At 45.9% G+C, this 11,550-nt stretch overlaps 1 protein-coding gene across 2 annotated transcripts in view; it reads right to left on the bottom strand.

Moving 5' to 3' along the window:
• Window positions 1–336: 336 nt before the first annotated feature.
• The window catches only part of ANKRD10 (ankyrin repeat domain 10), a 31,644-nt gene continuing 20,430 nt past the window's right edge, over window positions 337–11,550 (bottom strand). For both annotated transcript variants that reach the window (XM_070471403.1, XM_070471404.1), the window contains exons 5-6: window positions 5,051–5,140; window positions 337–1,864 (exon numbers count right to left, since the gene is read on the bottom strand). In XM_070471403.1, the coding sequence (XP_070327504.1) occupies window positions 1,398–1,864; window positions 5,051–5,140 (557 nt within the window). In that variant the 3' untranslated portion in view covers window positions 337–1,397. The remainder of the gene's footprint in view (window positions 1,865–5,050; window positions 5,141–11,550) is intronic.

Genomic DNA, 11,550 nt, shown 5'->3' with positions numbered 1-11,550 from the left:
TTAAATGACACACCAGGTATGCCAGAATGGCCACTGTTGCCACTTGTTAACTAAGATTTCTGTATTTAAAAGGCTTCCACATATTAATATGTGCTGGCTCAAAGAAGTTGAGCAATCCATGACGCCCCTACCCTCCTCCCAAGAGAGACCCAGGGTCTCCCACGAGAGCGCCAGTGTGCCTGTAAACGGAAAACAGGGACAAACCGGAGCTGGTAACAGGTTTCCCGCGGGAGAGCCCCATGGGCGATCAGAAGCAGCTCAGCAGCAGAACCAAGGCAGCAGTTCCTGCCACAGGCCCCACCGCCCCACACGTGGGCAGGCACACCCAGAAACACATGAGTGTGAGTTTTTTATTCAATCTGTAAAGGACAGTTTAAAAACAAAACGTTAGTGACACTCAGAGAACACTGGTGGTGTTCATCTGACACATCTCTATCTTCACCAATTTTTATTACAAAAATCAGAAAAGTAAAAATTCATGACAACAGTTGCACAGTGTAACCACTAGTTGCCTAAACAAAAGCTAATTTCTATAAAACCATAAACTTAATGCAGCTTTATTAAGAGAGATTCAAAATTCTCTCAGTTAACTGGATACACATAGTGGTATATATTTTAAAGCAGAAAACCCCAAGAAACAAAAGCAAGGAAAAAAGAAAGTATAGGTCGTAAGAGTCAGTTAAATATGTTGACCTGATAGTCCCTACAAAGAGTAACTTCCACTGCATATAGAGGAAACCGTTTTCTGCGGTAAAAATCCTCAAGCCCGAGTAGGAACGTGGGTAAAAACGCATCAGCTCGGCAATCAGGCCCAGGCCGCACGCGCTGTTGGCGAACCCAGGGCGGCGAGCGCCACCATTCGAGGAGGCGCCGCGGCTGTCCTCAGACCACTGCGTGTTCCACAAGGAAGATCTTCACCCCGCGGCGGGCAGCAAACTTTCCAGGAAAAGGCTTTGAAAAAGACAGACGCTCTTTTCTTCATACAAACCACTGGAAGAAATCTGTGTAAGGCTGTACCTTGCATAGGGAGAGAGTCGTCTGCCGTCAAAAACTCTACAGGGAAGAGGAAAAGCAAGCTCTTCAAAATGATGCCCACGTGCCAAGCGGCGGGTTTACCAGGCACCTCACTCACTGTCTCCGATTCTTCATCAGATACAATGCAATTCGACAGAAGGGAAAACAGCAATTTATGGTCACGCTATTCAAAAGAGAATATTGAGACTGGCAGCAGAAAACGTGAGTTCCGAAAGCGCGTCCTGAAAGAGGCCCCCGGTCCCGCGGCGAGACAGCCGCGCGGAGTGAGCCCAGGCGTCAGGACTCGCCCGCCACACGGAGCGCGCTTTTCCGCAAGGCTGAGACGCCGGCCGGCCGGGGCGCTGCGGCGGACGCCCGCCGCCCTACGAGCCGTGGGACAGGTGCGCGGCGCCCAGCACGGCGCTGTGGTAGCCCTGCTCCACCCTGACGGAGCTGGCGTGCTCCAGCACACTGCTGAGCTCGGGGATGCTCTCGGCCGTGTCCCCGAAGCCGTGGTAGTGTCCGTAGTGCAGACTCTCCTCCGCCCAGGACGGCCTGCTGGCCACGCAGCTGCTCGGGCTGCCGTTGAGGTGCAGAGAGCCGCACGTCTCCGGGCTGCCGCGCGCGCTCCTCTCCGGCTCCTCAGGCCCGGGGACGCCGGGCGGGCCCTGGCTGCTCCGGAAAGGCGGCCCTGGAACCGGGCCGGCGCCTACTGCGTTAAGTCCCGCCGAGCACTGGCCACTCCTGCTCTCCATCCCACCGGGCTGGGCCGTGGAGGGGAAGTCCAAGTGTCCGTTGGCGACACATCCATTTGTCAGTGTATTCGATACGGAGCTACTGTTTTTCATATCTGCATTGAGAAATACACCTGTCACCAAAATTCAGAACCAGAAGGGCGGAGAGACTATAAAACGCTTCCTTGCTGCTATTGTTTTACAGGATTTATTTAGCTTCTTTTCTTTACACAAACCAGCTTCTTTTGCAAGGCAAAAAAACTGTGTGTAAGTGATTTAAAAATGAAATGTAACCAGTTGCATTTGCCCGGTAAGATAGGAAACACTTAGAAATTTCACTAGTGTAGGGGAACCAAATGAAAAAAAACTTCAGCTGACAAATATGCCACGTGAAAAATACCAATAGCATTGAACTGTTCTCAGTTTAAGACTAGGTTTGGAGAGCAGTTTTAAAAATCATGACCCTCGAAAAAGTCCATCAGAAATGAACGTTTAAGTGTTCCCAACAAAGGGTTAAAAAAACAAAACTTCAAGCTTGTTTTTTTTTTAGGAAAAAAAAAAAAGAAAAGCAAAGCAATTGATGAAGCGTGTGAATTACGGAAGCTCCCAGGATGACGCTGACAGCGTCACCGGAGCTCCTCACCGTGCCTCCTCCAAGGCGGGGGAGCCCACAGGAGTGGGAGCAGGGCTGTGGCTCCTTAGCAACACCCGGATCACACAGCATTTCTGCAAGATGCCAGACAGCACGGGCAGACCGCAGAAGGCCACGAACCCCAAGATCCCATGCGTGCAGTCCCGAGTCACGAGCACGTCCTGAAGTGTCCTCTGGGCTCAGCAATTACAGTGACTATGGTGTCCAAGGATCCACTGTCAAAACCCATAATCTGCATATACAGACATCCGTTAAGAAGGGATGTCTTACGGGAAAAAAAAGTCAGTCACAAAACATTTGGCCACACGGGAACAGGCAATGACAAGGTATTTTTCTGTATAACAAAACTCAAGGATTAATTCACATTCACAGGAATTCACACAACAGTACAGAAACGATCTAAGATTATGACTTGCTTGATGATGTTAAATTTTACCCCAGTGTCCTGCACTATTAAAGCAAGGCGTGACGTTAACTACAGAAGCAGGGACTCTGTCACCTTCAGAGTGAGGACAGACTGCTGTGTGTCCCCTGACCTTATCACAGCCCCCACACCGCTGCCCCGCCCCCTGCATTTGCACTCAGGTTTCTGTGTGTCCCGCAAGTTTTCCTGATGACAGAAGATCATGGCTCATTCCATGAACAAACATCTATAAACGTGTCACTAATTTTCAATTTTCTGGCAGTTTAAGTGATAGTTTAAGAACTTCTATAAATTCTTCAGAAGATTGTGGATTACTTCTTTTCAAATTAAATGATGCTTCTCTATTTAGTTAAACTCAAGGCTGGAGAACAAGTCTTTCAAGAACTAAACATGAGGTAAAATTAAAAATAACACAAGCTATTCCCAGAGAAGTATTTGTTTTTTCAAAAACCAGAAGTTTCCCTGGGTAATAAAACTTATGGGTAGGATGGTGACCTTGATAGTTATTAAGACAACCATGCTACTACTAACAGAGATGGAAGTTGTATTTTCAAAGGACTGGGCCTCAGAAATCCGGGTTAACTAGACTGGTATTGTTTCATTTCATGTTCACTGCGAGTGCACTGTTCTTCTCTGCTGCCCAATTAGAGTAAACTAGTTCCATTATGCAACCTCAAGACCAAGGTTAGCAGAAACTCACATCATTATGGAACGTCTAGTAAAACTGAGCGTGCAAACGGCAAGCATCCCAGAGACAGGCTGAGACTAACGCCGCTGGGCCAGACCTGCCTGCTGACGGCCTCTGGTACCGCTGGCCTGGGACCCCGAAAACTCTGCTCCAGTCTGCCTCCCAGGACTCGCCCCCCCTCCTCCATCCACCCACTGCAGGTAATCTCTAGCAATTTAATTTTGTTTATTGAAAGTGTTATAAATGAAATGATGAAAAATATGGAGAATGCTTACTTGATACCCCTTACATGGGATGAGCTGAGTTTAAATAATGGCCTGTTCAACATCAGGTTCAAGTGTGGCATTAAATTTAACTTCAAAACCCAGGGAAATAAAATGTTTGAAGATCAAACAGTGATTACTTCTGTCTTTTTAAAAGCATATAGGAACGCTATTTTTTTTTAAAAGCTGGCTTTGAGTTTTGTTCTTTACCTTTAGCCAAGATTTTTAAATGTGTTTTTCAATCAGAAATTCCCTTGGAAAATCTACCCACTTCATTTAATTACCCGGAAAAATGGTGACTCTACCCGTAACAGTTCTGTTGCTTCTAGAAAGATGCACACATTTTCATTATATGAACAAATATGATTTTTTCATGTACCCCTGGGAAACAAAATATATAATCTTTTATCTCAAGTAAAGAATTTAGCATACAGATATAATAATAAAACTGTAAAAAAAAAAACAGTATCTATTTCCAAATGCATTAAAACATGAGAATGGCTGAAATGTTTTCATGCTCATCTAAATAAAAGAATGATAGAAAAAAGCATTAACCAAATGGCTAAATGTTTACTCTAAATACTAACAGAAACAGAGCCCTTACCTTTTAAAAACCAAAAGTGACTATCAACCGTTTTAATATGCTAAGGATTTCAGTGAAAATGTGTTTTGTGCTGACACGGTCCTCAGCATCCTAGTAGATTCAGAGTGAACGTCACACCAGCCAAAGCAACCAGGATGGTTGAGTGGGAGATCCCACACTGGCCTCGGTCACAGGTCAAAGCCATGGCCTCAACTAGTTCTTAGTGTTCACAGCCAGCCATTCCTTTCGCTGTGTATCCCTTTGAAACTACTAGCAATAGCTATTTGTTTGATAAATTCACCCCAAGGTCCTGTATCAGAAAACGAAAACTCTTAAACCTCACTAAAATCAAACAAGGCACATTAAGCAAAAGCCTCAAATCAAAATAGAAAGATTGCACTTATATTTTTCATATCCATAAAATGCACCAAAACACTTAATTCTTGTATCTACAAACTTGTCCAAATCATAGCATAACATTCGTTAAAACGCTGGACAAAGTGCAAAAACTGTCTGAGCCAACTCATGTTAGAAATAACACGCATACTGGTTCTTGCAACGACAGGGGGTCTGCATTGCTGAAACAGTATAGATTTCTATTTCTTTTGGTCCAACGGAACCACCCTCCGGCAGTTTGGTGTCTTCGACCGTTGGACCGTGGCTGCGGCTAACGGGAAACTGTCCGCCCCCACCTGTGACAAGGTCTCTGTCCACGTGCATCTTGTCAGGGTCGTCTTCCACCTCACCACTTGCAAGCGGCATGGACTCATCCGGATTGTGGGCTGCACAGAAAACAGACAAGTTTAGGTTCCTTGCACCTACTACGCAGAGAACTTTAAGACAGATGTGTCTCACTCCTTGTTGTCAGAACACTGGATGCTCCCAAACTGTCAAATGGCTTAATAATCTATGGATTACCAATGACCTTGGCACACTACCAAGAAACTTACTTTCCCACAACAGAGAGTAATTTCTGAAACGTGCAGCTTTGATGAAATCATGGCAATTCAGACACCTACTTGAGATTTACTTGCTCGTGTAAATTCTCATTTAGGCTGGTATTTGGGCAACATAAAGCCGTTATGTAACTCGAAGTTACATAACTAGAAGTATTTCTAAATACTTTTAAAGATTCAGGACACTCTGTTACACACACACCCCCAAATGTTCCTTCAGTTTTCATAAAGAAATGATAATTCTTGAGTAACAAAAAACCATTACAATGATCCTCAAATTAAAAAAATCAGTGATTTCATTAATAGAAAACAAAGTAAATCCCAAGATCAAGACAAGCTCGTCCGATACAGGCTGAGAGCAGCTCTGGCCCTGTGCCCCAAGATGTGACGCAACTGGAAACACCCAGTAAGCTTCTGGGCTCCAGGACGTCAGGGGCCGAAGCTACGCACACGCCTCAGGGCACACCCGTGCTCACATTGTGCAGAACAGCGAGTGTGCACACTTGGTGCCCCTTCCTGCGGGGGTCACACACTCTGTGCAGAAACACCCCTGCTGGCCGGGGGCCCTACTTCTCAGGGGCAGCCACTGCCACGCTGCGCATGGCGCTCCAGTCTTAAGAACCAGCATTTTTACAACAGCGATCTGAACGACCACTTGCACATCTTGCCTCTATTCATTTACCATGAAACGAAGACATCCCAACAGCTAAATTCAAAAGGATCCTTAAAGCTGAGTAACAACTCCCTGAATGGCTGGACCACCAGCAGCTCACCCACCACCCAGCTCCCCACTGCTGCCTGAGTGGGGCTCCTTTCCCATCATGAACACCGTAATTAACTACCATCCCTATAAACGCACTTTTGCATACACTTCTGCTTCTTCACCAAGATAAACTAGAGTGGTTTCTGGGTCACAGGATATATACAACAAGTAAGTAAAAACATTCAGTGCTTTTTCTTACAAAAAAACATTTAAAAACAAAGACTTGAGCTTTGCAGCTTCAACCACTCCCAGAGGCACATGAATCATTTTCAATATCGGAATGAAGGTTATCAGTTTCAGAGTATCCCCAAACTGCTAAGTTTTAAATGACAGTCTTAACAAGAGAAACACAAATTCTCGATGATTAGTATGCGGAAGAAACCAACAGAATGGTGTGACTTGTGCTGATAAGAAAAAACAGAAATCTGCACAGACATGAGGCCACGGACACCCGAGAAATAGAAGTGCTTTAAAACCAGACGCAACAAACTGAGGACCTCAGTGGTTTTCAGAGCTTTTCTTAATCCTCCACAGGCCCCACTGAGGTCAGTAATAGGCTAGGTTCCAGCTTCACTATCAAACAAGGTACTTTCAAGAAATCAGTGGTAGACAGGCCATCTTTTCTTGAAGAAAAAAAAAAAAAAGTGGGGGTGGTTGGGGGAGGGAAGTTCAGGTAGCAGCTGACAAAAACCTCCCAACCTCCGATCCTGTCTCCGCAGTGACGCGGGGCCCATGGCTGATAAGCCAGACCAGGCAGTTGACTGGGAAGCAGTGTGGGCTATTGGGCAAAGCCACAGACGGCCTCGAGTGAAAGGTCAGACCTCACTGGGGACACAGCACAGCTTGATGTGGCCATCCTCCCGATGCCTGGCTTTGTTCTGGAACTCAGGGCCAGTGCTCCTCAGGAAAAGGGACATCCAGGTTTCAGTTGCTAACTTCAGATATCTGAAAGCAGGTTTTAAAAGGAAAGGTGGACAGGTACGACACGCGGACCCCCTCCTCCCCAAAAGCACGACAGAACAGCTTCACGAAAGCAGGTAAACTGTCCGTTCACGCCCCAGGCCCAGCACCTGGAGTGTCCATTAGTGAACGAAGCCCTTTGTAGCCAGAAAGCGGACAGGCAGAGAGAGCAGGCAATACCATCGAGAACAGGTCATTGAGAGTGGCGGCGAAACGAAGCAGGACAGGAGGGAAGACCTGCCACTAGGGGGCCAGAGGACATTCAAAGGAAAAGTGCAGAGAAACGAGCAAGACCCAGCCCCACTTTAAAGCAGAAGCTGGCCCCTTAACTAGACACCTACGCGGGGCACCAGGGTGCTCCTCCCAAGGCTCTCCTTTTGGGTGCGTCTTGTTAATGCAGTTTCTCACCAGCAGAGCAGGATAAAAATGTAACAATGAGACAGACTAAAGGCTTTCAGGTTTTAAGTAAAGAAACTCTACTAAACGTGGGAGGCATGCATGCAAATGTGGACAGTCTAGAATTACTTTCTCCATAGACATCCTTTGTGAGGTGTTTTCCCCATGAAGGATCTATCTGCCAGGACATGCAACCACTTGCGTGCTGCCCTAGCTGCCTAGAACCCCTGGTAATGCATCTTCTACCCATGTCTCCGTGTCTTTCTTCCCAGCACCTGGAATTAGGAAGAGCTCAGACAGTGCCCCGGGAGCAGAGAGGGTGTCACCACTTACCTCTTAAAACTGCATTAAAAGCCAAGACATTAAACCCAGCCCTGCAGCACTGGAAGAACACGGATCTGGACTTGACTCCCCTCTCCCACACATCGCTACCACCACCACCAACACAACTACTGCAACGCCTCATGCTGCATCTGAGGTGTCTTGACACTTCAGAAAAAAAGACTTTCTTCCAAAATCTTTGATTCTATGTTTTAGAAAAGAAGTATTCCCCTATCTTCCTACTCCAGTTAAAAGGAAAAATGACCAAACACTTGTTAAGTGTCCTTATCCTTTGACTTCTAAAGCAGTTATCTGTTGACAGGACTCTGATACATGTCAGACAAAGCATACTTATGACAGAACATCACCTAGGATCACCTCAGAATAAATCCAGTTTTCTTCTCTCAGAGGTAGTCAGGACCAGGTGTGACCACTGCCCAAGAAGCCTCCTGTTGTTGACGCTGGGGCTAGGAAAGATGTTCCATTCCGGAAGGTGCCCTGGGGCAGCATGGAAACCTGCCCCTGAATTTTCATATAAACCAGAGAGCTGAATAAAACTAAAGCCAGGTACCAGCGTGAATCTAAAGCTACAAAACCATTCCTGATCAAGGACGTAAGAAAACATCGGGAAAACCTTCCTTAGCTTTCAAAGACAGGGGTCTGCAGCACCACAGCCACTGTACCACCAAGGAAGCTTCCCTCCGTGCTGGCTGGGTCAGCTCGGGGAGATGTGCCCGAAATCCTGATGCAGAATGTGTACGCAAGACTGATCGCCAGGCACACTTACAAAGGTACCTAGGGCTTATGAAAAACACCTCATCAGGCTTCTTTTAACTTTAAAGGCAGAGAAATCTCTCAGTAGGCAAAACCCAGTCTACCCTGTCCTGTACTAGATGTTAAGCGCTTCAGTTAGCTCACGGGGCGTCATCCTCTAGACGCCACCTGACGTGCATGCACTGCCAGACGCCCCCGTGTGGAGCCCAGCCTCGGGTTGGAGTAGCGACCTCCTGCCTGCTGTGCCTCTTGAAGGGACTCCTAAAAGCTGAGCCACAGCCAAGGTCACCCCCACCCCGCTGGCCTTCCCACTGACGAAACCCCATCCCCAAGAAAGGAGTGGCTTCCCTCTGTTACTACCTGAACTGTCCTCTCCTCCTACACAGCACATTTTACCCAGGTCCCTTTAAAGGAAAGGCCGCCAAAACCTGAACAGAACAAAAGGCCGGCAGGAAGGCGGTTCTTCCTACCAGTGGCCTCTCCTGGGGCTCCCACCACAGCCCAAACCCCAGCAGACGGGGGTGGGGGAGTTTAAGAGGGCAGGTGGACGAAGGTGCCAACTACAGAGGACTGCTGCGGAAACACCGAGCAGGGATCTGGAGCTCTGTTACTAGAAGATGGAGGGGAAGGTGCGCGTGACACGGGGGACCCACTGCTGGCTGATGCATGCCGTGGCCACCATGCGCGCGGAAGGCAGACAGGGCTGTTGAGCTCTGCTGGGCTCAAGACTAACCCGGAAAAGACTGGGCTTTTCAATGTAACTCATTCAGGTTATAAATATATAAAACACTATGTCTTTGGAGATTAAAATCATTTTTTTTTTAACTGAACACAATTACAAACGTTTGGTCAAATTTCAGAAAGCAAATACAGCCATTTACTGCAAGGTGGAGCACACCAAGGACACATCAAAGGTTAAAGCCTTTTGCATGTGCCAGATGCACGGACCTAAACTAGAAGGAGCTACATCACAAATCTGACTTCTGGAGGAGGAAACGGCAACTCACTCCAGCATTCTTGCCTGGGAAATCTCATGGACAAAGGAGCCTGGTGGGCTAGTCCATGGGACCGCAGAGGTGGACAGAACTTGGTGACTGAGCATGATCACTCAGCCATCTCAAGTCACATCCATCCTCCTTCCTCCTTGTCTGTCAGCCTGGCCATCCATGGATGAGAACAGAAGGTGGAGACTCTCTGCTTCATCCTCAGCAGTGTGGGCTGAGCAACTTCTATGACTGATTTTAAGCAGTCAACCTGTATTTTTCCTAAACAGTGTTTTTCAATACCTAACATGTTATACATGAGATGTTAAGCTCAGTAACATACTTATTTGATTAAAACAAAAACCGTGAAGTCAACTTAACTGAGATTGTTCTGGCACCACCACAGCCTCCTGGGGATGGCAACTGTTCACCCAAATAAAACTAGGAACCTGGGTCAGTCTGTCACTCACTGCCTCTCCCCAGTCAAGGCTCTGGAGCTGCACCCGAAGTACTGAAGATTAAAAACTAGAGGAAGCCTCTCTCATGGGTGGGAGTGGCATTTTTCTCTATCCTGGATCACTGATAATTTGGACAAGTTTCCAAGGAATACACATGTGAACAATTGTACTCTTACTCCTATAAGCTAGAATGCTAACAGACCTAACACATTTTATTCAATAGCCGCAGCTGAAGTCCTGAGGCCCACCTGTCATTCTATCCTGAGCAAATGGTTGGTCAACGTGGAAGGGACAGAAAAAAAGCCCCAAACCTAGCTATTATGAACTGGTATTTCCTTGCATTGTCCTAAATGAACCAAATCTCCCACACCAGGGAAAATATTACCCTGAAATACTTTTCATCAGTATCAATCTTGGATTTTAACTCACCCTCCTGACCAGGGTGCATGTTGACCCTGGTGTGAACAACTGCAAAGACATCTTAAAGTACCCATGTCTGCTGGACAACTTGCTTTCAAAGGATAGTTTGTATTTGAGCCATACAAATATCAGTGCCTTAAATTCTTTTACATCATATGGTTTTCAAAGGAAAAACCACTCCAATTACCTTAAAATATTTAAAAACAATTTATTAAGGAAGAGATCCTACTCTCAATGGATTAGAGTAGGTAACTTTCACAATCGTGACACCAAACTTGAGAGTCAATTTCACAGGACACATCCGTCTTTTTAGAGTTGGCTTAGCCAGAAAAATCTTTGGAATTAATAGCTTCTGGGTATTACTCCACACTAAAAACATCAGTACGTGTAATTTATTAAATTCTAGGAATACAGAACAGACTAAATTTATTGATAAGGTCCAAGCTATGTATTTATGTAGCCAAGACACTTCAGGCATGTTTTTAAAAAGGTAAAAAGAGATTTAACGCCCAGCCTTAGGTGTGTGTAATCACCTGTGAACTCAAACTCCAGGTTCCAACCTCATTTTCTTAACTGGCTTCCTTGAGCTGACTGCCAGGAATGGGGCAGTAAGGGAAAGTTGTACCTTGAGCTGAACGTGCAGAACATGAATCTCTAACCCAGCTGACCAAGATGAATCCTTGTCTGGAAGAGGAAAATAAACCCCCCTAACACCTGTATAATTCTTCAAACCCAATTTGTGCAGCACCAGGGCCTAGGATGCAAATTCTTAAGTTTCCAGGAACCCTTGGAAAGGCTCTTCCAGACACTTCAATAATGAGATACTGGCCAATTCAACTGAACGTGAAACCTGAAGAGACTAGTTCAAATCTCTTTAGGTACATTTGAATCGTCATAGAATGTTAAGTGGTATCCCTTTTAAAAAGCTGAACAGAATTTAAGATTTATCCTGTATGCTATCCTGTATCCTGACATGGACACATGTGTGATTCCTGCACCAGGGCACAGTGAAACTAACGATACCATTCCAAAATATGAACCAGGCATTAAATAAAACAGGGAATAGTTTTTGAAGTTTAGACATATCTTCATGTTCTGGGTATGACTTCTACAACATCTTTCTAAAAATTAGGCCCGTAATTTATACAAGTTATGAATTTT

Source organism: Odocoileus virginianus, chromosome 8, assembly GCF_023699985.2.
Source record: "Odocoileus virginianus isolate 20LAN1187 ecotype Illinois chromosome 8, Ovbor_1.2, whole genome shotgun sequence".
NCBI classification, from domain to species: domain Eukaryota; kingdom Metazoa; phylum Chordata; class Mammalia; order Artiodactyla; family Cervidae; genus Odocoileus; species Odocoileus virginianus.
The sequence above is the reverse complement of the archived record's forward strand: the minus strand, read 5'-3'. Positions and strand labels throughout refer to the sequence as shown.